This window comes from Leptonotus elevatus, chromosome 3, assembly GCF_054856555.1.
Source record: "Leptonotus elevatus isolate MCC_2025b chromosome 3, RoL_Lele_1.0, whole genome shotgun sequence".
In the NCBI taxonomy this organism is placed as follows: domain Eukaryota; kingdom Metazoa; phylum Chordata; class Actinopteri; order Syngnathiformes; family Syngnathidae; genus Leptonotus; species Leptonotus elevatus.
In genome coordinates this window covers 9,654,603-9,679,350 of record NC_141241.1, presented here as the reverse complement: position 1 = coordinate 9,679,350, position 24,748 = coordinate 9,654,603, and the positions used below count along the sequence as shown (strand labels likewise).

Below are 24,748 nucleotides of genomic sequence, written 5' to 3'. Positions count from 1 at the left end.
TCCATTTTCTATACCACTTGCTTTGTATTAAATCTCAAATATGCATAAGGGAAAAAGGTAAACAACACAATCTATTGGCACTCCAATGCAGACTTTCCATCTTATAATATTGAGTGTGTGCAAAGCTTATACAGTACTGTTTGTTGATTACATGAATGCACTCAACAGCATCAACATGATTACTCATCAGCGGACAATGACTAATGACATGCGCACAAGCCTCTCCTCTCCATCTTTCCTTTTTTTTTTTATCATCCTCCCACCCCAGCAGCAGCAGCAGTGCAGTCAGCTGCGGGTCACATGACTTGGCTGTCTGCTCTCACTGAGCATGCTCCAAACCCGTTAGTGTTGTCAGGCAAAATACACTAGACGGCGGTCGGAGCGGTGAGAGCTGCAGTTGACAACCACACTGGCTCAAATCGCCGAGTTATTTTCGATGAGCTTACTGTCGTCTGTGTTTGCAGGCGCCAGGTTTAAGAGGCTGAGGCGAGGACAGCATCCTGCGTCGCCATCCTCTGTGAAGGTAAATATGGATGGAAGAGGTTGGGGGTGGGGGGAGGGGGGTAAAGCGCTTGGCTGCGTTTTGTGCTAAATAATCATCATGAGGAGAAATGAGGACGATGGTGCTCTGTTGGTATGTGGCTCCACAAAGCCAGTGATGGTGATGGTGATGGGGGGGGTGTTGCACATCAGGATGCTGTGTGCATCTGAGAGACTAAAAAGGATATTTTCATATTCAGGACATGACAAGGTAGAATTCTGCTATGAGGAAGGTCTTTAAAGCGACGCGGCACACAAAGACAGCATGAGGAGTCTGTATTGACGTCTCTATTTGGATTTTGGATCAGCATCGTCCAGCGTAATGCCCTGTTGTGCTGCTAAAGTGCTTCATGTTTTGGTTTGTTAATTATGTAAATGGTCTTTTGCATCATAGCTGTGCACAGAATTTGATAAGACAACATTCATTGTTGAACTCACCAAAGCAATATATGCTGGGACGCTGTTTTCTTTTGTCATACATGCCAGCTTTGTAGTTACAGCGGAACCTGTCACAACACCGACAGAGGATTTGTTTAGATGCCAGTAACAATGGAGGGTAATATAATAATAATTAGTTTTGAGGGCAAACTGTCACCTTTATAGAAATATTTTGGGGGCCTCAGTTTACATCGGTATCGACATGCAACGTTTCGAGTTAACATATGGTGCACAATGAAATAAATAGTTTGTGCAGAGGTGTGAGAATGTATTCACACAGCACGATAAGGCACTTTTCAGTTACCGCTGTACTGACTGTTTTGTCATTTATGGCTATAGTGTGTTTCATACAAATATTTACAGTACTGTGATTTTTGATTTACCTACTGCTCAAGTTTAGGTTAGTTATACTCTGTTGAAAAAACGAGCAACCACTGTAACTTATTGACATTCTTATTTGTCATACAAAGTGTACAAATAAGTTATTTTGGCTGTTAAAACAATCTATAAATCTCAAAATAGTTTGTAATGTCAATGGAAAATGAGGAAGGTGTAACAAAAGTTACGGTACCTCACAAGCATTTTTTTTTCTTAATGGTTGTGAGACAAATATAATAAAGTTAACCGATATAGTGTAAAATTTATATTAACAATAATAAAAAAATAAATAAAGAAAAAAACACCAACAAGTGAGAGCACAGAGCCTACCTACCACATCGGTGACTTGCAAAATAAAAGCTAGCAGCTAACGTTTGTCATTTTCACTACTGTAATATCATCTGACATGGCATCAAAACTGCACATAACTCCCAGTGTATATTCGTTGTCTTCTCTTACATTCGTCCATTGAGGCTTCTGTAAGCGTTGCAAAAAAGCCAAAGCAAAAGCAAAACATTCCTTTGTTGTTAATTGCTGTTTGTTCTTTGGTGAACTGATGCCTCCTGAAGTATGCTTAACTAAAGATTAACGACCATTGGATATTTAGTTGTTATTAAAAAAAAAAGAAAAAAAAAAAAAGATCAAATGTATGAAGGGGGGAATATTTCTCTGAATATTCTCAACTCCGAGTAATGTGAGTGAATCAACAATGACCTCTGCTAGTTGCAGCCACAGACTGCTTCATGACATGATTCATCAACAATCAATTGCACGCAATCTACCAAATCCTTAGCAACCACTGGATCGCTAATTATACATATATACCTAAATGTCACTTTAAAAAAAATCCACTTCTCTATGCCAGCAAATCTGGAAATGTCAATTTTACCAATGCGCTGACATAAGCAGAACTACTATTTTTACGAGGTGAGCCAACGTGAAAAGATGTTTTTTTTTTCTTCCTGCGGAAAAGACACGACGTAACACAAAGACAAGCCGAGTGTTGAACATCCAGCACCATTCTCCCACGCACACACTCTCCACAGTGATTAATGCCACTCTGAAAAGGAGGCAGAGATGGCTGTTGCTAGGAGACAGCAGGAAGGTGGAGTGCAGACGGTTTAAAGGAGAGTTCGCCGACAAAAGTGTGTAATCGTGCGAGGTGGCCTCTTTGTTTGCCCACGGCCAGCTTTTTATGGGTCTGTCTGTCGTACCAAGGTGTGCAAGACTTCCTTCCTTCCCAGCTGCGATGGTTGGCACGAGGCCTAAAGCTGTCTGATTGAACCCTGAGAACAGCCGAACTGATGGTAAGCTAGTTAGCGCCCTATTTGATAGCATTACCCGCTTTAGCTAAATGCACTTATTCTGCGAGCCAACTTATGAGTACATCAAATAAAGGCTATTTATTCAATTGGACCTCAGGGGAATTTGCTTAGATTAAAAAAAAATCAAAAGGCTGGTTATTTTTAATCACTTTGTAAAGTGCAATCTCTGTTTACTGGGTTTGGCTATATAAAGCTATATTCAAAGCCCTTAAACAGATAAATAGCGTGACATTTGATGAAAGACGCAGTAGGAAATGGTTGCAGTTTCTATTCACACCAATGCTTCCTTTATGATGCCCACAGGACATCAAAGGCCAGTGTTGGACCGACGAGGAATCCGACGGGGAGAACGAGCCGGAGCAGTTCCTGTACGGTATCCAGGTACGGAGGCGCAAGATCAGTCGTTTGCTGCTGTTGGCGTTGGGACATAATTAACCTTGTCACGCCAGATGGATAGTTTTGTAAAGGAGTTTGTTGCATAAATCCATGTGGGATAGAGTCATTAGAAAAAGTTTGTGAAGGTGTAAGCAGTAAAAAAAAAAAAAAAAAGGAAAGTGATTAGACGAGCTTTATATGACTAGTCGGATCATAAAGTACAGTTTCCCGCCAGTCTCCTTTAAAGCAGTTAGAAGAAAACGTTTTTGTCATTGGGGTAAATTACACTCCTCAACACCGATTTAAAAAAAATCTGAGTGACTACTGTACACGCGATGAGGGAAAAAAAGAGTCACTTCTCTTATAGTGTGTGGTGTACTCGAGGTGACTGATACAGCACATCACACACTTCCTCTTCTATGAGACAGTAGATGACGTTTGTGTGGTAAAAACAACACACACGAGGTACAAGGCGTTGGCACGGTGAACAAGCCCTGAGTTTTCCTGCTAAAACTCGTCTCTTCTCACACACTGAACATAAAGCAAACGCCTCCGGATCTCTTTCTCGTCGTGCTAGTTGATCGTCTGGCCCAAATTGAATTGGAAAACGTACAGTTTGGGTTTAAAGTATATATTTTGTGGTGAGACATGTTATACAAAAGCTTAACACAATCACTTTCTGTTTGTTCTCTTCGTGTCTGGCAACAGCACAAGCTTCAGGTTGCTTCTTGGTTTGCCATTGTTCAGTTCTTGGCCCATCTTAATGTGAATGACATAAAGTACATTAAGATTTGTGACATTTTAATATATTAATATGAGACTATTTGTGGTCATTTCAGTTGGTCGGCCCAACCCGTCTCAAACCTGAATTCGCTCTTAACACACCACAGGATGTAACATATTCTGCTGTTTGTTGTCCAAAAGGTTGGGCAAAATCAGGACAAAAATGGTCCGATAGTTTTTATGTTTGTACCCTGCCGTAGCCGACTTTTATATAAAAGTTTCTTGATACAAAAAAGCTACAATGTTTTTTTATGTGTGTACCGGGGCCTTGGCTGACTCAAAATTACAAATAAAGTTTATTAATACAAAAAACCTTTGCATGGATAAATCTAATATGATTCTAACATTAGGATAAAAAATAAAAGTACTAACAAATACAATAGATAATGGATGAGGATGATTAAAGCACACTTGGCATTGTTCTTGCAGAGTAGGGGGGCAGAGTGAGCAGTGGTCATTTGCATGAGACAGAAAAAAACAAAACAAAACTGTCATTTCAATCAGATTTTAGACAAGTGTATGGTATGTTAGATGTGCCATTATTATTATGATTATTTTACTCTTTTGTGTATTTTCTCCAACTCTGCAATTTCAACAAGTCAAGTGTTTTTTTGTTAGTTTTTTTGTTTTTATCATTTCCTTTGCTCAGCTGTTCACCTGTCGCGATTAGACACCTTTTAAAGTATTATCCCATTCCGCAGCGATTCCATATTTCAGTGTAACTTAACGATCCCAATCTGCGTTATCGTCCGAGACCTGTAATTGAAATGAAAATCCAGTTAGAGGGCTCGGAGCTTGTCTCTATGCTGCTGTAGAACATGAAAGTAGAGGGGAAAAGATAAGCATGAAATGTCTTCGCAAGCTGAGGCGATCAAGAGTCTAACTTAACGTCTCGATGGCGAGTGATGTGGACAACTGTCAGGCTCTCAATAAATCCGGGATATTTTTGAGCCGGCCAGCAGAACTGCATTGATGCGGAAGATGATAAATATACCACTTAAAAATATTTTCATAATTTTATACTCTAAAAACAGTTTGGTCAAAAGTAACCCAATTATGGATAAAAAATGGACTGATCCACTTTATGGGTCAATTTGACCCAACTTTTTGGGTTGTTTTATATGAAATGACACAATTTTTGACCTAAGTAAAAGGATCTGACCAATATTTTTGTTATTTTGTTTTACAAAAAAAAAAGACCCAAGTAGAGGATTGGTCCATTTTTTAACCATACATGGGTAATTTTTGACCCAACTGTTTTTAGAGTGTGAACTTGCTAGGAAGTGGACTGCCCCGAATCCGGCAATGTCGTTTCACGCATCGATTTGGCCCCTCTTCAAAAAAATTATAATGTAGCTAGTCACTAATGATATAGTGATTTACTTGCCTGGTTTCGGTGCAGACAGTGTGGGTTCGATTATAGAGATAGTCGTAGACAAAAATGCAAAATGCCAACTTTGCAAAAACAATGGTGGCTATAATGGCAGTTTAATTAGAACAGGATAACATCTCAACAGTTATCAATTTTGTATTCCTTATTTATACACTTCTGCTGGTTGTCAGATGCATGAATAATGTTGTCATCAAAACTAAAGTAAGGTTTTGTGTAGATCTTTTGCATAGCTTTTGCGTTGTACTGTATTGCCATTTTGATTTTTTTGTCTAAATATGGATGTAATAATACATGTTTCTCCCATGTCTAATATGTGCTGCATGGTTGACGGCAAATCAATGTTTGTGACAGGGGAGTTGCGCCGCTGACCTCTACCGCCATCCTCAACTCGATGCAGACATTGAGGCAGTAAAAGACATCTACACCGACAGTGCTGTCTCCGTCAGGTACACGCACGCAAGCGCGCACGCACAGACCTGAACCACTCGGAATGATCCCATGTCAGCGCCATGAAAATTGCTTGTGCAGCTTTTGTGTAATCCTGAACAAACAAGAACAAGCCAAAATATTTAAATCAAAACAATACCTCATACTCATGTTTTGGAGCCTGGCAGAGGTAAAAATCAGTCTGAATAAACACCTATCACTTGTGTCTTTGATCAGGGAGTATGGCATCATTGACGACGTCGACATCGATCTTCACATTAACATTGGCTTCCTTGATGTGAGTCAGCATTCAAATACATTTTGCAGCACCGCTGTTATTCTTCTCGTGCACATCTCGCCAACAAAATGCATAATGCAGCTCACAGTCCCAGTTTATTCATGTGAAGAGAAACTGCCCTAATTAGCAGGCTAACGTTGTGTATGTGTGCACGTGTATGTGTGTGTGTGTATATGTGTCTGACTCAGGAGGAGGTTGCAACAGCTTGGAAAGTAATCAGAACAGAGCCCATTATTCTGAGACTCCGATTTTCTCTTTCTCAGTACCTCGATGGGCCCGGTGAGTAGAGATGTCGTTGTTGATGTTGATGACGCTTTTTAGAAATTTGTGCCACGCGCTGAGCGTGGGAGGTGAGTAGCACGCGTGCAGCGCGAGGAGGCAGAGGAGGCTCAGGAGAAGCGTTTGGCGCGACTGCCCTGTGTAATCATGTCAGTCATCTGTCTGCAGAGCCATCGGTCGATGTGTTCCAGCCTTCCAATAAAGAAGGATTCAGCCTCGGCTTGCAACTCAAAAAGTGAGTTTTGCCATGTACATGTATACTGTATTTTTGTAAATGCTTTGCTTTGTAGTGATGACATGCACTGTAAAAAAGAAAAGAAAAAGAAAAGCAACCTAAAATAAGAGTTTTTTAAAAATGTATATTTTATTCAATTTTACAGATTGTTCCTATATATTTTTTAAAATGTTATGAAATTTTCAAAAATAGACTGTGATCTGTGACATACACAATATTTCCGTTCTTTTACAGAAAAAGGCGTTAGAAATGTACCGGTATTTAAAATATGTTCACCAACAGGCCCAAAATCGCGCAGGCAGTTGCCCGCTGAAATCGGCAAATAAAGCACATACACTTCATCTTAATACAACTGTGTTTTCACAATTTTACTTTCTGCATCACAGATCAGTCTATTTTTTATGTTAAAAAATAAATACTACTACGCATTAGTATAGTGTTTCCACATGCAGTTTCACAAATGAAACTACTGAACTACGCTGAAACTGAAATGTAATCATGGATAGTATTTGTCTTTCCTGTCAATAAATCTCATGTCGTACTAACCTTTTCCTGCTTGACACCCTCACCTGTCTCTCATTATAATTGACAGGATCCTGAGCACATTCACGTCCCAGCAGTGGAAGCATCTCAGTAATGAGTTCCTCAAGGCCCAGCAGGAGAAGAGGCACAGCTGGTTCAAAGCGGGCGGAACCATCAAAAAGTTCCGCGCCGGGCTCAGCATCTTCTCTCCAATCCCCAAGTAAATTTCTCCTTTCTTTATTGCAAGATATTCCGCATGTTAGACTGTTGATCAATATTCTAATGTATTCAACTCATGATAAAAGTCAATTTCCCGTGTTTACAGTCCAGTAATATAATGCATGAACTGCTGTGGAAGGTTCAAGGTCAAACGTAGTTCCTGAAATCCGAATTTCCCTAAAAAAAAAATTCCCATAGGAAATATCATCTGTGTGTATGTCAAACTGTTATGTTTGCTTCTTTAGCACTCACAGGTCATGACCCACTGCATGTTCAACTGTTAAAAAACATTTTTAAAATTTTGAAGCCGCAACATACTGTATCAATAAGTGTAACCATTAAAAGAAAAATAATTTTTAATGATACAGTAGTTATAGAAGTTTACTATTAGGTTTTTGTTTTGTTGTTGCATTATTTTTTTTATAAAACAATACAGAATTATTAACAATGAATGGCACTTTTTCTAGCACTCTTCGTGACGCCCAAAGATGCATTATTTATTACTGCCACATGTGAACAGTTATTATGAATGATGTGTTTTGTTTGTATGGAACAATTAAACATGAGCAGACACTGCTACAGACCTTGCAATGACAAAAACAGCATTGTCTCATACAAAGTAAACAGGAATTGCTACAAAGGATGTGTTTGCTCTTGTGATCAAGGTCTCCAAGCTTCCCCTTGATTCAAGACACGGTCCTGAAAGGGAAGCTGAGCGTGCCTGAACTCCGCGTGACCCGCCTCATGAATCGATCCATCTCATGTACCATGAAGAACCCGAAAGGGGAGCTCTTCAGCTATCCGCCAAACAGCCAGGTTAGTGTGTCACACACACACAAAATATGGCATTCTTCCCTTTCTTATATGGACAAATGTCTTTGGAGACGCAATTTTCTTTTCTTTTACCGTGCCTGAATACTTTTGTTTGCATAGTGCATACCGCATTTCCTCCCTATAATGGTCAGGGGCATTTATTTTATTATTATTATTATTATAATTTTTAACTAAACTAAATATTTTATTCATGCATTTCTGCAATATTAAGCAGGAATTTTGAATGGTCTTGTGACTTATACTTATGTGCAACTTGCATAATTAGCATTAGAGCTCGGACTGGCACCCAAAAACCCCCATTCCCTAGGCCTAGGGTGCATTGTACGGAAATGTACACCCTAACACCAACCTGAGAGTCTGTGTTCGGCGAGGCAGGGTGTGGAGCGAGATTTGTCTCAAGACTGCAATGTTTACGTGTTTTTCAGATCCACAAATATATCCGCGATTTTCACATGTTTCAGATCCACAAATATATCCACAATTGACACTTTTGTTTTTTTAACGTTGTATGTTCATTTATCATGACTTGTGTTTATGGAACAGCTGGCATTTATTTTTTGTGACAAATGTCAGGTAGTTTCAAGATATTCACACATGCAGGTTCCAAATATTCACAAAAGACCCGTCCCACCTCCGTCTGATAGGAGGCTGTTGCTGTCACTATTTAACGTCAACGTGTCATCGCCCATTTTTCGTTTAAAAATTGGAAATTGAAATACACAAAACTAGCCATTATCTGATCTTCTATGTTTATTTTGCACAAGTCCGGGAACAAAATACGACCGTAATGTTTTTCTCTCGAGCTTCTTTCACATCTGTGCTTGCTCTGCCTTGACACGGAAGACACTAATTCCCTCTTTGGCTGGCGTAGAAGCAGCAGCAGCAGCAGAAGGTCTTCCGTGTCAAGGCAAAGCGAGCTTGAGGGAAACAAATGAAGGTTGTATTTTGTTTCCCGATTTGTATTAAATAAACACATGTAGAAGAGTTTTCGATTTCCCAATTTCCAATTTATAAATAAAAAACTGGCGATGACTCATTCTCTAGTGTAAACTATTAGAGGAAGTACGGTATCTATGTACTTTTTATTCAAACCCACTGTGTAATGTTCCCTTCTCTTATCAATCACCGCCATCCCTTCACCCTCTCCATAATGTCGTATCGTTACCCATAATGCTTTGTCTTCACTTGACTCATCAGACCGTGGCGGTCCCGGCGGCCAGGGCCCCTGCACAGATCACCACCAGGCAGCTGATTGAATTGTTTTTCTCATCCCAGGCGGGCGGACACTGCAAGAACATTCCCACACTGGAGTACGGCTTCTTAGTACAGGTGCAATACAATCTCCTCACTGTTTTTAATGTACTGTACTTGACACTAAGAGGTTACTATTTATTACTATTCATGTAGGCGTAGCTCTCGTGATTTTTACATCTCAACACTGGATTAGGGAGTTTTAAGCAATCGTTTTCGCCTGTGTGTGCACGTGTGTTTGTGTTTTCTCTGACCAGATCATGAAGTATTCCGAGCAGAGGATCCCCACGCTTAATGAGTACTGCGTGGTCTGTGATGAGCAGCACGTCTTTCAGAACGGATCAATGCTGAAGGTATCAAAAGAGACAGAACCACACATAAGTTGTGGCCAAGGTTCTAACATTGACTTAGTAATGGTAATGTGAAATGCTAAAACACAACCCGCACAAAACTCTTACCTTTTGATAAGCTGCTAGCATGGGAAGCTAAATGCACACTTTCATACTACTCCTTGTCAAACCACACAGACAGATGGAATACACGACACCAGTCACAAAAGTCTAAATCAGAGTTCTTTGCTCACAAAACTTGGTCGGTACTAGCTCGAACTGCAAGTCCTATTAAACCCAAGTCTCACAAAAAAAAGAAGTATGAACATCCCTGACTATCATGCCACTGTTTTTAACACTGGAAAAAAAGTACTCTGACACAGTCAAATGTTTTGAATGAGTCTGCTTAATTGACAGAAACCTCTAAAGCATAGGTGTCAAACTCCAGTCCTGGAGGGCCGTATTCCTGCAGGTTTTGGAGGTTTCCCTCTTCCAACACAAGCTGATTCCAGTCAGCAGGATCATTATCAGGCTTATGCAGAGCTTGCTGATGAGCTGATCATACTGTGTTGGAGAACGGAAACATCCAAAACCTGCAGGGCTATGGCCCTCCAGGACCGGAGTTTGACACCTATGCTCTAAAGCACATCTGTCTTCTTCTATTACCACCACTTCTTATATAAAGTATGACAAAAACCCAAAGGAAAAAAAATACACTCAACAAAAATATACACACTTTTGTTTTTGCTCCCATTTTTTTGAGATGAACTCAAAAGATCTAAAACTAAAACTCTCAAAGGTGCAGTTTTGTTTTATTGGGGGGGGGGGGGGGTTTACAGTGTAAACAAATGTACTCTGTCTGCACCTTTCAGAGTGGTCTTTTATTCTGGGCAGTCTAAGGCACACCTGTGCACTAATCATGGTGTCTAATCAGCATCTTGATATGTGACACCTGTGAGGTGGGATGGATTATCTCGGCAAAGGAGAAGTGCTCACTATCACAGATTTAGACTGCTTTATGAAGAGATGGTGATAATGTGTACGTGGAAGAAGTTTTAGATCTTTGAATTCACCCATAAAAAATGGCAGCATTTTTTATTTTTGTTGCGTATAAACCATGTTTAGAGTTAATGCTTTGATGCTGGTTTTAAAAGAGCTGTGATGAAAGCTATAAAAGAAGCCCAAAGGATGTGAGTCTCACAATGAATGACCTTAGGGGCCGGGTTATGTATGAGATAAGAGCGAAGAGCTATGTCATGGTTTTATGTACGTTATGTCATTGCTGTACTTCCTTTATGCAGTTGCATATTGAGTCCAGCAAGGGGCTTTCATCTTGGGCATTATGGGGGAAAAAAGGCTCAGTTAGGCAGTGTTGAGTTGCGGAGACATACGTTTCTCTTATCATGTCTTACTGTGTCTCGTCCAAAGTATGAATGGACTCAAGCGGATTACTAACAACCTGGATAAAACACACGTAGAGATGCGCGTAAGCAGCAAACCGCACTAACATTGTAAACAAATGTACTCTTTTTCGTGTCTCTTAAGCGTTGGTTACACAAATTATTGTAACAGGTTTTACTTAGAAATGGTGCAAATAAGATGAACAGATGAGCTGTGTAAACAAATTATTACTATTTCATGTGTGTAGCCGGCGGTGTGCACAAGGGAGCTGTGCGTGTTCTCCTTCTACACGCTGGGTGTGATGTCAGGGGCTGCAGAGGAAGTGGCCACGGGTGCAGAGGTGATAAGCAAACGCACACGCATAAAATGCAATGTTGTATGAGTCAATGTTTATATTCCAGGGAGCTACGCAACTAAACTAAGCCATTAAATGTGTTCTATAATCCAAAAATGCAATTGCATGACCCTAACAGACTCCGCCTCCATATGCAATTGAGTAACCACTATTTGTCAGTCATTGTATTTCCCCTTTCCTTTCTCCAGGTGGTAGATCTCCTTGTGGCCATGTGCCGAGCTGCGCTTGAGTCTCCTCGCAAGAGCATCATCTTTGAGCCTTACCCCTCTGTCGTGGACCCCAATGACCCCAAGACTTTGGCCTTCAACCCAAAGGTCAGCAGGCCTTGAATTACTGTTGGATGAATAGCGCGTACATTTCAAATACATAACCTCTTGATTGGAGAGATAAGTGAGAGAATTGATGAAAGAAGGGGCTTTATTGATCATTCTGAAGCTACTTGATGTAATTTTCTTTTGTAGATATATTATTGCTGTGACCCTGAGTCCATTGAGATGCAATTATAACATATTTTGCCAACAATAACGAAGATATCGTAATATTAACATTCAGCTTTGTCAATGGTTTGATAAGTAATTTACAAGCCGTGCTACGAGATAGAGCAACTTCACTGTAAGACTTAATTGGTAAATGACCTCATTTTCCATTGTGCTTATCCTTACAGTTGATTTTAGATGTGTGCATGTTATTACCTTTCTTTCGTCACATGTAAATGCTGCTGGGCTTCACCGATGAACACAGAAGAAGAATTATGAGAGGCTGCAAAAAGCGCTGGACAGCGTCATGTCTATCCGGGAAATGACCCAGGTACAATAAGCAGATCCCGGCATAATGTAAAATATACTGAAAACAGGTCCTTTATTACAGTGCAGTGCATTCACTATATCCCGATGTGGCTATTGCATTTTGGCAGTAAAGTGTTTATATGAGTTTTGCTGAACAGAGCACATGCTTGTGTGCTTTTGCCAGGGCTCGTATTTGGAGATAAAGAAGCAGATGGACAAACTGGACCCTTTGGCCCATCCCCTGCTACAATGGTGGGTGGAGAGAACCTGTTATAAAAAGGAGCATGTGCTCTTTCTTGCAAGTTAACAGCCTTTAAATTTGCCTGGAAAAAAATAATAGCAGATGGAGATGCAATGGAATGATAAATAATAAGCAACTTAAAGACAAAAATTTTTGCCTTTGATTTACTTTAACCTTTATTAACTGTGCAAGCAGTGTACGTACGAACGGTGTTACTAATAACATTTTACAACTATTTTAACTGTCATGCAAGTGTGAAAATATGGTGACTGATATTCAGTAAATTACTGAGTAAAAGCAGCTTGTTTTGTTGTTATGCTACTGCAAATGTACTTTGCAATTCGAGTTTAAGTTCTATTTCCTGTTCTGTGGTTGTCGTCATAATTTCCTTCGCTGGTGCCCTTTATGTGGTGGCATAAAAAACAAAGTAAAAGCAAAACACGCTTTTACATTAACATCTCATCTGACATAATACACGATGACTGATCGCCCAATTTTTCATTTGCACCCTATATTAACTGAATAAGTCAATCAGATGGACATACATAATTTTCCACAAGAAAATGCTGATATTTTACTTCCTTGATAAAGCAATAATTTGAAATAACTTGATTTGACTAGTGTTGCATTGATTGTTTTCGTTTTGTGTCTTCTTGCAGGATTATTTCCAGTAACAGATCTCACATTGTCAAATTGCCTCTTAGTAGGGTAGGAAATCAAAATCCCCTCCCATCCTCTATTACCAAACAGGTTTTGCCTTGTGTAATTTGAGGGTTCAATTCTCTTTTCTGTCTCATTTGGTTTCCTCTTTCATGCGGCGATGTCGTCATCATGGTAGCAACTGAAATTCATGCACACCTCCCACCAATTCCTGCTGCTCAGCAGCCCTCCAGCCAAAGAGGCTCGTTTCCGCACTGCCAAAAAGCTCTACGGCAGCACCTTCGCCTTCCAGTGAGTCTGCTTTGCTCCCTCCCATCAGTCACATACTTTGGCCATCCATGCAATGTTTTTGTGTGGCATCACATTGGACAGCGTGCTTTGTTAGTGTTACATAACAGCCTTAGTACATGCCAGTGGGCCACGACAACAAACGCCACCACTCAGCAGGTGCATTTTCCTGGGACGTTTGAGAAGCCAGAAAAACGTGATGGTGAGATCAGGACTTGGAACAAAAGGCATATGAAGTTCTGATGAGTGTTTTCACACATGCTCCATTTGGACACTGGCAGGGCACAAATACAGTACCTATAGTATACAGTTTACTGTGGGTCCTCAATATGAACCCATTCATATAAAAAATTTGACTGTTACCTTTAGTAGTGTTAATGTCGTCAGCAAAACTAATTTCGTCAACACACATTTTTCACGCACTAAAACCCTCATTAATAAATAATAACTGGGACTAAATGAGTATGCATTTTCGTCGACTAATGAAGACGAGACGAAAATGTACTTCACTTCATAAAAACTGGACTAAAATCTATGGACATTTTAGTTTATGAACAAAGACGAGAGGAAAATCATGATTTTGTAAAATCTTGTCTTTGCTAGTCTGTCACTGCGACACTGTCATGTGACACACACCCTTACAAATCTGCAGTTAGCAATTTCAACATGCACAATAGGCCAGACAGGAAGTGGACTCACGGTGAAAAGTTAAAAGAAAAAAAGTCAATTATAGTTATAACGTAACATTAATCCAACGGCTATAGCGTTCCAACAATGATGTAAATGCGACCGCTAACTAATACTGGCTAACTTACTAGCTCATAGCATGGAGCCATAGTAGCCACTTGTTGATATACTGTAACTGTGTGTGGAGTTGTTTTTCATCAAAAAGATGAAAGAACATTTTATGTGAAATAGTTTTAGATCCGAAATGTTTAACATAATCTGCTGACAAAAACTTTATAAATACAGGGGTTAAATGATTGTCCTGACTAAAACTAGACCAAAATGTTGACAGTTTTTGTTGACTAAAACTAGACAAATTAAATTATGTTTCTTTGGACTAAAATAAATACTAAAATGCTAGATTTATAGTTGACTAAAAATGGACTGAATAAAAACAAGATGAGGATGACTAACTATGATTAAAAACTAACAGGCGTGATTGAAACCGGACTAAAAATGCCGGATAAAATTAACACCAACCTGTAGTGTGTCAGCATAAAACTTCCTTGTTAGATTACTAATCTGGAAATATATTTTAAAATAATTGTTTCATCAATAGATACTTGTTTATATTGTCAGTGGATATGACACTGCAGTGAGTTGCATCATTGTAAAACAGTAACAATGTTAATTGAATGTCTAAACATTCCTTCCTGTGACAGATAGCAGATGACCGTAAGCAACTGCAAAATATAGTACAATACCCAAAATATAGCACAAACAATTCTGTAAATAAAACCACCTATTTGCTGAATTGTTTGGAATTAATATTTTTACTTATAGGTATGGCATTTCTTAAAGAGGAGCCTTTTTTTTAATTTTTTTATTTTTATTATTAGTTTTAATAATAATGAATTATATATTTAATGAGTTTTCCACAAAAACATTGACATTTAAAATAATACACATAGTCACGATCTACATTATGGAATATAATACTGTGTATTATTCTATATTGAATTATGGCCTCTGTCACTCACTGAAGGGTAGATAGAGCTTTGCTTTACTCACATCATTTTTCTAGAAAACTGCACATTACAGTACATATACAGTGTTTGTATATATGTATACACACAGTATATGTATACATACATATCATATACTGTACAACTGACACAGTGATACAATAGTTAACTAGTTGACTGTGAAGTGAATCACTTCCACGCATCCACACTTTAAAAAAAACAAAAAACGTTGTTGTTGTTTTATGTCTTATTGTACTCCACAGCCAGGACAGCATTTACATGCCTCTTTTCTCTCACCCCCCCCCCACCCCCTTTTACACTTGCTCTAGTGGTTCCCATATAGAGAACTGGCACTCTGTTCTGAGAAATGGACTAGTCAACGCCTCTTATACCAAACTGCAGGTACGCAAACTCTGGCAGTTTGCCTTCTCGGACCGTCAGCCTGCTTTGCAACGGAGCAGGCTGGCTGTCCGGCTGATTCATTTTTGCAGTTAATAGATGCCAGCTTCCCTTTTGGGCTGCTTTGACATTTGCACTTCAGCCAGCAGGGTGTACCGGCAGAAATCCTCCCCCCCCCCAGCCAGAGTGTGCAACAGTGGATGCCACACCTGTTGTGGCATTAACTGTGATGCAAGCTAGGAGGCTGCCTGTGCACCCTCTTGGGGTGAACCACTTAGAGCACGGTGTAGGCTAGGTCTGACGTTGCGGAATGCAAAGGATAACTGGATCCATAGTGAGTATGGACTTCTCAGAGAGCTTCCATTGGAGGAGGTCAGTAACTAAAAGTGCTCAGTAAAGACACGCCATACTTGGACAGGATGATGACGAGTTTTTGGCTGATCTTTTTTTGTGTGTATTTTTTAGAGTGATGAATGATGAATGAGTGCGTTCATTTTGAGTTAATTTAAAGTTAATTTAAAGTTCCTTTAACGACAATATTTTTTTTAACGCACGATTAACGACCGCCCCTTACTTGGAAAACCTGTACCGGGGGAATTTCAGTCGCAACGCTGCAGACATGTCCACATCAAAATTTTGCAGTAATAAATTTAATTTTTTTTTTTTTTTTTTTTCTTCCTTAAGAGCTCAGTATTGTTCATTCGGAAATGTCATCATCATTGCTCTTTTTTTTTTTTTTTTTTTTTTAAATATATATATATATATATATATACATACATATATACATATATACATACATACATTTTTTTTTTTTGTGTGTGTGAGTGAGTATGTGTGTGTGCGTGCGTGCGTGCGTGCGTGCGTGCGTGCGTGTTTGTTAGCTCACCAGAAAACCTATTAGAAAAAAAAAATCTCATACCGTTCACCTAAATCGAACACCAGGAGACCCGAGGGGACCGAAGAAAACCAAGGAAGGTGAAATCCAGCACCGACCAGACACCCCCCACCAGAACTCCTCCCCAGCCCAAGAAACATCCAGACCCCAACAAATCCAAAAAACATAAAATCAGGGAGGCCTCAAGAGACCAACGGAGAGACCGAGAAAAGGAAGGAAGGACAGACGAAGCCGCGTGAGATCCGAGACACCAGCCTCCACCGATTCAATAACCTGAGGAGGAAACAGATTGTGTCTGAGTTTCGGTAGATGCTGGTGTGGTGGATCTGGCATGCATGAAAATCTCCACCAAAGAGGGGAGCCGTCGACCCCCGCCGGAACAGAGCAAGCGCAACACCTCAGGGCCCCCCAGGCCGCGGCAGCGCCAAAGGACGACCCCCGGGCCCCACCAGGGCCACCGGCCGGAGAGCAAACCCAGGAGCAGGAGCGCCCCCCGCCCCAACACGGCCCGCGCCCCCGGCCCAACGCAGCAGGACGGGGCACTGCAGGCCCACCAGGCACCCCACCGGCCCCCAAACCCCGTCCCCCCCACAACCCCCCGCCCCCCATCCACCCCCGCCACCCACCCCAACCCAGCCCCAGCCGCCCCCATACCCCCAATCCCCCAGACACCCCCCACCCCCAGCACCCCCCCACCCCGCAACCCCCACCACCGCCCCCCCCCAACAAAGCCGCCCCCCCCCCCCCGACCCCACCCCGACCAACCGGCAGCCCCCCAACCCCCGACCCCCAGCCCCCGGGGACCACCCGCACCCAGGCACCGGCGCCGAAGAGGGGCCGGACAGCGGAGCGGAGAGGGCAGCCGCGCCCACCCCACCCCCCGCCGTGTGGAAGGACGGAACACCGGGGGCAGAAGGGGGAGATGGGGGCACCGGAGGGCGGCCGACACCCCCGAACCCCAGGCCCAGCGGGGGAAGGCCCCGGTCGTCACCCCAGCGTTCTTTGTGAAAATTAACCCCTGTTACTGAGTCCGCCAGCTCGCGGACTGGCGAACTCTACCCCTAAACCGTGAATGTGACCCCACCCAGTGTATATACAAGTGTGTGTGTGTGGTGCATTAAAATTAGGAGCAGGTGAACCGGAGCCGATGGAAATGATATTCCCACGCTCCGATCCACCCGCCACCCAAGCAGTAATAAATTTAATAATGCATATATTTGTGGAGACTGGGGTCAAGTTGTATTTTACAATTTTAAAAATGTGCTACTTTAGTTACTTCATGTTAAAGATTAGATAGCTCTTAATATGAAAAGAAAAATGCACTGAGCTGTCACCGATGTCTTACAAATGCAATTATGCCATCTAGTGGCAGAAAAATTACCTCAACACAAATCAATATCAAACTCGATTGGTTTTTTTTTTCGTACAGAACATCTTTTAAATTTCAACTCAATTTTATTCATTATTATGAAATTACTGTATCAATTACTAAAAAACGCAGCCACATTTCTATTAGTTTAACATTGTTTCCACTTTCCATATCGTGAGTTAACTATTGAAGTCATGGGATTAATTACGGTTAAAATTTTTGCCTGACACATTAAAAAATTCATAAATAGCAATAATTACAAGTTTTAGCATAAAAAATATCTGGGTTAATGCATTTAACCATTACAGACACATAAAAAATAATAATTACCAACATGGCGATGTATAACTTTCCAACATGAAATATAAGATCAAATATCTGTACATGCCTCACTAAATCAAAAGGCCTTTGTGAATGTTTCTTTACTTTTGTGATCCAACTCTTCTCAAGGACGTAAGTGATCAAATTAAAGGAGCGATGAATTCTGCAGCCTTCAGAAACATCTCATTTGCACAACACAAGTGCTTGGAGACGCCCTGAAAATAGATGACTCGCTTCAAAGTCAAATCGGGAGGTTTATTTATAAACCTTGATGATCGTTCATGTCGTTCTGATTGCTTTAATTTGTGCCTTCTTTGTTGCCAAACATTTAAAGTGTCAAATTGCCTCTTCTCTATAACACTTTCGTCAATTTATTCGCTCATTCTGTCCGACTTTCTACCTCTGAACCATTGCACTAAATGACTCACCTCACGTTAGAATGGATTTAATGCATTTTGCGGCTCAAAGCAAGTATATTTGTAAAGCACATTACATACAGAGCTAAATGCAGCTTCACCATGTTTACTTCCAACACTGGGTTCCACCAGTTGGCCCAAGTCTGTAGATCTCAAAGCCCTGCTGGGTTTTTATTCAGTCAGCATTTCTTGAATATATTCAGGACCCAAACCATTCAGTGTTTTATAGACCAGTAGCAGGTTCTCGATGTCTTTAGGTTTCTAAAGACATTGACTCCAGGTGTTTTCTAACAGCAATCCTCTTTACTGCCAAAAACAATGACCTCGTTTAGCTGAAGGAAATTTTCGTTTATCCATTTCTTAATTTGCTCTAATGAGTGACACAATACGTTTATTGAACCGTTGTCATTTGGGGACTATGAAGGTCAGCATTGGCGTTCTGAAGCATTTGACACAAAGGTAACACATAGAGACTGAACAACGGGTCCAAGGACTGACCCTTGAGGGACTCCACATGTCATGGCCATTCGATCAGATTCAAAATTTTGAATGCTCACAAAGTAACTCCTTTCCTCCAAGTAGGACCTGAACCATTTTAGGACCGTTTCATTTAACCCCACCCACGTTTCCAGCCTGTCCAACAGTATATTATGATCAAGTCAAGTGACACATTTCAGATGTGTTTGCGGTCAAGTGGCACAATTCAACTGGACATACTGGATATACCGGTATATGGAAATACCCAACTAGACGCTTCATAACCAGCCTTAGATCATTTTATCATTATTATGAGTTGCATTTTTGGTATGAAAAGCGACAATTGGATTGACTGATACAGTGGAACCTCGGAGTTTGAACGTCTCGGAACTCGCACAATTCGGACTTCAACCAAAAAATCGGAGTAAAAAATGTCTCAGAGTTCGAACATCCAAGCAAAGCAAGCTAAGCCGAACATAACTTGAAAACGGATAGCCGAGTGAAGCCGAGCAATGCCGAATGCTCACTTCCATTTCATTCATTCTGAAAAGATACAAAAATCAAAATGACAGACAGACCTCCGGTGATGACCGTGACAAGCGGCAATGATCCCACGCCGACTGATCACCACCCGGGAACTAAATACACCCACACTAATTGGGTAACTAGCCACACCTGGGGAACAGGCACAAGTGGCTGAGGGCCCGGATTGGTCAACCCGCGGAAGGGCTGGAACCCACTCAGGACCAATCGGGACCCTCAACCAAAACCAGATCTTCCCAGACATGACACAAACTCAGCACTGAACTAAAGCTAGCATTAAAATAGCATTTATCATCCACTGATGTCATCACACTACAACAAAAAAAGTAAGGTATATTTATTGTTTAAATACTGTGCTGTATTGTATATGTAAAAAATATAAATATAAATTAAAATATGAATTTTCTGTTTTGGGAGCTTAGAAACGGATTAATTGCATTTACATTATTTCCTATGGGAAAAAATGTTTCAGGGGTTGAACAATTTGGACTTTGAACACTTGGCAGGAACGAATTATGTTCAAACTCCGAGGTACCACTGCAGTTGAGTTTTATTCTGTGCTACACTGATCCTTCCTTCTCTCCGCTCTTTCCAAACCAAGCTGCATGGAGCAGCATATGGAAAGGGCATCTATCTCAGCCCCATCTCCAGCATATCTTTTGGATACTCAGGTACGAATGAGTCATTTCGCAGCCGCTTGTCCACACTTCTCCACTCTGCCCACTTTACACTGCGTGCATGTGAACTTTACAATTTGTGTTCCACTTTGCAGGAATGGGTAAGGGCCAACACCGCATGCCCACCAAAGACGAGCTGGTGCAGCGTTACAACCGTATGAATACCATACCACAGGTAAGAGACGGGACTTATGATAGACATAATGACATAGGCGTTCCTCATGTTGCAGTTCTGCCATTTCAAGCAGAGTCGTCCAATCCAATCAAGATTTCTGCAAAGTCGAAATCTGAACTGCATTGCACTTTGTGAAGGTAAACACAGAAAGAATGGCACCTGACAGTAATGACACACCAGAGCTCATGTTGTACGTATTCTCTCTTGTTGAAACAGTGATCACATCCAAGGATCTGCAGAAGCACGGCAACATTTGGGTGTGTCCCGTGTCGGACCATGTTTGTACTCGCTTCTTTTTTGTGTGAGTAATGGCTTTAAATCGCTTCGTCCATTTTCTGGAGCGCTTGTCCTCATTCAAATCTCAGGCAAACTGGAACGTATCTCAATTACATCCTGGACTAGTTGCCAATAGTGATGGGAAAATGAAGCTTCATGAAGCATTTGCGATACTTTTTACTCCTCTAGATTGTGCTCTCTTGGTTTTAAAGAAGGGTTAGTCAGTGCAATGGAAATTGATTGAAATGCCACTGCATCTTTAAAAGAGTGCCATCGAGAGGAGTAAAAAATAAATAAAAATTGCAAGTGCTCCATGAAACTTCATTTGTCCATCATTACCAATCAGTCACAGGGCACATATCAATGTTGTTCAGGTCTCAGGTAACAACCAATCACAGCCCAGCTTCAGAAAACAGGTGAGCTGTGATTGGTTGTTGCTTGAGCCCTGAGCAACATTGATGTCATCTTCAGTCGACAGCAAGTGGCAAAATAACCGCCCCTGAGATGGATAAAAATGGCTGGATTTTACTGCTTAACTCATATTCCACTAACACAATATTAACCAGAATACCATAGTTTAGTTTAGTTTATTTGGGCATGATACATTAAAAACAAACATTTATATACATTAGGTTGAAGCCCAAAATGAGTAGGCTGAAGCAAGTTGCCTACCCCACCAGAAAAAGAGATATTTAGACCAGTGGGGCTGCATAAAACATGTTATTGTCAAAAAAATATTTGGGGGTTGACTTCCTCTTGAACTCATTTGCTCCCAAAAATGGATAAAAACGTTCTGTTTTAAATATTGCCATGGTTTATACGTGTTTCATGTTTTGTTAGTTTTTTTATGATAGAGCATACATAAGGCTTTAATGCAGCCTCTGACCTGAATAGGTCGCTTAAAGCAATGGTAGGTATTACAAAAAACGGCCAGCAGGTGGCAGCAGAGTATAAGAGATCAACCAGGGCCATGTTGCAACAAGCTCTTTTCCCCAGGGTTTTCAACAGATTTGTGAATAATGATAAAATTTAGCTATATTCTAATGCTAATTGCTGCAAAACGGAAACAGATAGAAATATACTTTTTTTTTCCTGATGAAAGAAGAGACTCTAATTTTTCTTTTGGTAGGTTCCATGTTCTACACACACAATATTCTACGGGCCTTGCAAAATCAGTCAAGATCCAGTAAAACAGCCGGGAGCGAAGGGGGTTGCTTCAGTGAAAATGACTGGGAGTGAATGAGTTTTAAGAACGATAAAACCCATCAATATTATGAAAACACAATATAATGGTGCCACATACATTAGCCAAAGCAGTTCACAATCAGTATTTGTCTTAACATCATGACCTATTTTTTCTATTTTTTGCATCTGCAGGTACGAAGACGGCCAAGTGGGAGACGCCAACATTAACACGCAGGAACCCAAGGTGCAGAAGGAGATCATGCGCGTGATCGGGACCTAGATCTGCATCTCCGGGCTGATGGAGGATTTTTGCAAGAGGGGCCGCACTTCATGTAATGTAGAACCCTGCATCGCTGTGGGCAGAGTTGCGCAAGCAGGCGGACATAAAAAAAATAACAAGCGAGTGAATGTTTTGACATTTGAGGTATTGGGGGACATTATTGTGTTCTTTTTGTCGGACTAGATTACTCTCTTGCGGACACTTTTAACCGTAAACATGTTTACTGTATGGAAGAAAAAAAAGTCACTGGCATGGCTTTTCCACACTTACAGCCTGCTTCATCTCCTTTCTTGCTGCATATGTACTGTATCTCCATCTATATTTTTTCATTTTATACATATATATATATATTTTATATATATATATATATATATACTCTAATGAACGCTACTTCCATTTGTGGGTCATCTGTAAAGGATGTAAATGCACTCTGAAGTTTATCCCCTTTTTGCAAGGGTAGGGAACCGTTTTCCTTAAAAAATATGATGCAAAACAAATGAATATTATGTATGAATTCTGGCTTTTTTAACTCATTCACTGCCATTGACGGCTATTGACGTAAAAAATTAATTTGAACTATTTCCATTAGTTTCAATAAATTGTTTCCACTTTTGTTAACAAGAGTATGAAAACCTAGAATTTGTTGTTGTACATTTAGAACAGATATACAAATTTTGATTAATCTTGAGTTAACTATTGAAGTCATGCGATTAAATACAATTTAAAAAAATTATCGCCTGACGCGATTAAAGAAAAGAAAAAAGATTATTAAAATTAAAAGCGTCAGGCGATTACATTTTTTTAATCGTTATTAATTGCATGGCTTCACGAGTTAACTCACGATTAATCACAAATGTTATATCTGTTCTAAATGTACAATAAAAAATTATAGGTTTTCATACTCTTGTTAACAAAAATGGGGGGGGGGATTAACTAATAGAAATAGTTCAAATTAATTTTGACGTCTATAACCGTCAATGGCAGTGAATGAGTTAATTATATGTGTGTTTAGAAGTGCAAGGCAGGCATGGGGCCCTCTCGTGGGCCTCACATACAAGCTCATAGTGGGTTCCCCGTCCCATGCGACAGATGATCGCAGATCATTTTTCACGTGGAATATTGTTTGAGTAATGGCATCAATTAACGTCTGTACAATTGTTATCTAAAGGGCAAGCGCAGCTCTGTCATATTGTCCTTGGCCAATGGAATTCATTTGCCAGAATTCAATTAGGGCGGCTTTGAACTATCCACTAAAGGCACTTTGATACGATGAGATTTATTGATAGTGTTATTATTTTGTCATGATGAATCCAAACATTCCACAAGGTAAATGTCCTTAATGCTGAAGTGAATAAGAACTTTTTCTTTTACTTTCAGTTTCTACACATCACAGTTGTCACAGATTTTTTTTTAAGGCACATAAATCTATTATACTGTTATTCGATTTCTCAACACATTTGTTGCACAATACTGTAAAGTTGTCTATTGAGCAGCCACACTACCAAATATTTGATCAAATAAAAATGCCAGCTAATTTTGACATTGTTTTTTTTTTTCAAAGATATTGATTGGTTTTTCAATAAAAAGAATGACTGACAAGATGATGTACCTGAACAGCACCTTATCGTAGTTTGTTTTCCATAGTGTGCATTATTTTGTGTTTGTGGGCATAATTTTTTCTCTCAAATTGCAACCTTGTATAGATAATCTGGTTTATCAGTTTAAAATTTACTGTAGTCTCAACATCATATGAGACATTGCACTTACGCAACGCTTGCCTAAAATGACGTGTCCTTTGCGTCCTGGAATAAAAGGAAAAATAATTACATTTGGAGACTGTAATATTCTTAACTGTCTGTACAGAGAAGGGCTGTAAATATGAATGAAATATACCAAGCAAAGAACTGATGTCTGTTTTTTTTTGGGGGGGGGGGGGGGGCTTTTTAGCTGCAAATTTGAACGTTTATTCTCTTGCCGCTTGTCTCTGGTGTGTTTGAGAAGATGAAAGTCAATGATGTAAAGTGGGATTAAAACAAAAATAAAATCCTGATTTTGCATAAATTATATCAATTCTCCTTTTTCTTTTTTCTTTTGAGAATTTTGCTTACAAAAGTATGACGGCATCATCCATCTTTCAACAGAAGGGGGCGCTCCACCAGCATAGCAAGTCAAATGTGTCCCATACAACTACTGTATATGAATGAGCTCACAATGTTAATTAACATCCTTCAGCAATATTAATCACTATACATCATAACTGTACAACATTGTTCTTGTGATTTTTATTTTTTTTAAATCACAATGGTCAATTTTTTTGCTGTTAATATACTTGTAATGTTAAAAATTGTATTGTAAACAAAACGGCAGTTAAAAGTGTCAAGTCAAGACATGGGTGGAAAAATGGATTCAGATAGGCAGATAACATTGTGGTTGTAGAATTACATTACTACTAATTAAAAAGTCAATTTTCCATGATGTTTCCTGTAGAACCAGGTTATGTACCGACATGCCTATATACATTTCGCTATTCATAAATCCAAGTTTGCTAGTGTGGAACGTATCCTCAGATATTTGCTTAAAATTTATTTTTATATTTGGTGATATATATCACTTCAAGATGACACAAGATGGCGCCAAAGCCCTAGCTAAGAGGGACGAGCTAACTGGCTTCAATGTACAACGTCACAGT

The 24,748-nt window shown here is 40.1% G+C and overlaps 1 protein-coding gene across 9 annotated transcripts in view; it reads left to right on the top strand.

Moving 5' to 3' along the window:
• Nucleotides 1–23,967, top strand: part of LOC147176876 (protein mono-ADP-ribosyltransferase PARP6) — a 28,803-nt gene extending 4,836 nt beyond the window's left edge. For 4 of the 9 annotated variants that reach the window (XM_086071032.1, XM_086071031.1, XM_086071030.1 and 1 more), the window contains 23 exons: nucleotides 465–523; nucleotides 2,575–2,663; nucleotides 2,985–3,062; nucleotides 5,584–5,678; nucleotides 5,896–5,956; nucleotides 6,145–6,235; nucleotides 6,404–6,470; nucleotides 7,063–7,212; nucleotides 7,877–8,027; nucleotides 9,243–9,374; nucleotides 9,554–9,649; nucleotides 11,274–11,366; nucleotides 11,570–11,695; nucleotides 12,123–12,188; nucleotides 12,351–12,418; nucleotides 13,067–13,115; nucleotides 13,246–13,358; nucleotides 15,376–15,448; nucleotides 20,068–20,137; nucleotides 20,239–20,318; nucleotides 20,374–20,455; nucleotides 20,535–20,619; nucleotides 21,972–23,967. In XM_086071032.1, the coding sequence (XP_085927158.1) occupies nucleotides 2,661–2,663; nucleotides 2,985–3,062; nucleotides 5,584–5,678; nucleotides 5,896–5,956; nucleotides 6,145–6,235; nucleotides 6,404–6,470; nucleotides 7,063–7,212; nucleotides 7,877–8,027; nucleotides 9,243–9,374; nucleotides 9,554–9,649; nucleotides 11,274–11,366; nucleotides 11,570–11,695; nucleotides 12,123–12,188; nucleotides 12,351–12,418; nucleotides 13,067–13,115; nucleotides 13,246–13,358; nucleotides 15,376–15,448; nucleotides 20,068–20,137; nucleotides 20,239–20,318; nucleotides 20,374–20,455; nucleotides 20,535–20,619; nucleotides 21,972–22,059 (1,917 nt within the window). In that variant the 5' untranslated portion in view covers nucleotides 465–523; nucleotides 2,575–2,660 and the 3' untranslated portion in view covers nucleotides 22,060–23,967. Of the gene's footprint in view, nucleotides 1–280; nucleotides 524–2,574; nucleotides 2,664–2,984; nucleotides 3,063–5,583; nucleotides 5,679–5,895; nucleotides 5,957–6,144; nucleotides 6,236–6,403; nucleotides 6,471–7,062; nucleotides 7,213–7,876; nucleotides 8,028–9,242; nucleotides 9,375–9,553; nucleotides 9,650–11,273; nucleotides 11,367–11,569; nucleotides 11,696–12,122; nucleotides 12,189–12,350; nucleotides 12,419–13,066; nucleotides 13,116–13,245; nucleotides 13,359–15,375; nucleotides 15,449–20,067; nucleotides 20,138–20,238; nucleotides 20,319–20,373; nucleotides 20,456–20,534; nucleotides 20,620–21,971 lie in introns of those variants that run through there. The other 5 variants (XM_086071033.1, XM_086071037.1, XM_086071038.1 and 2 more) reach the window with 5 other exon arrangements.
• Nucleotides 23,968–24,748: the final 781 nt, after the last annotated feature.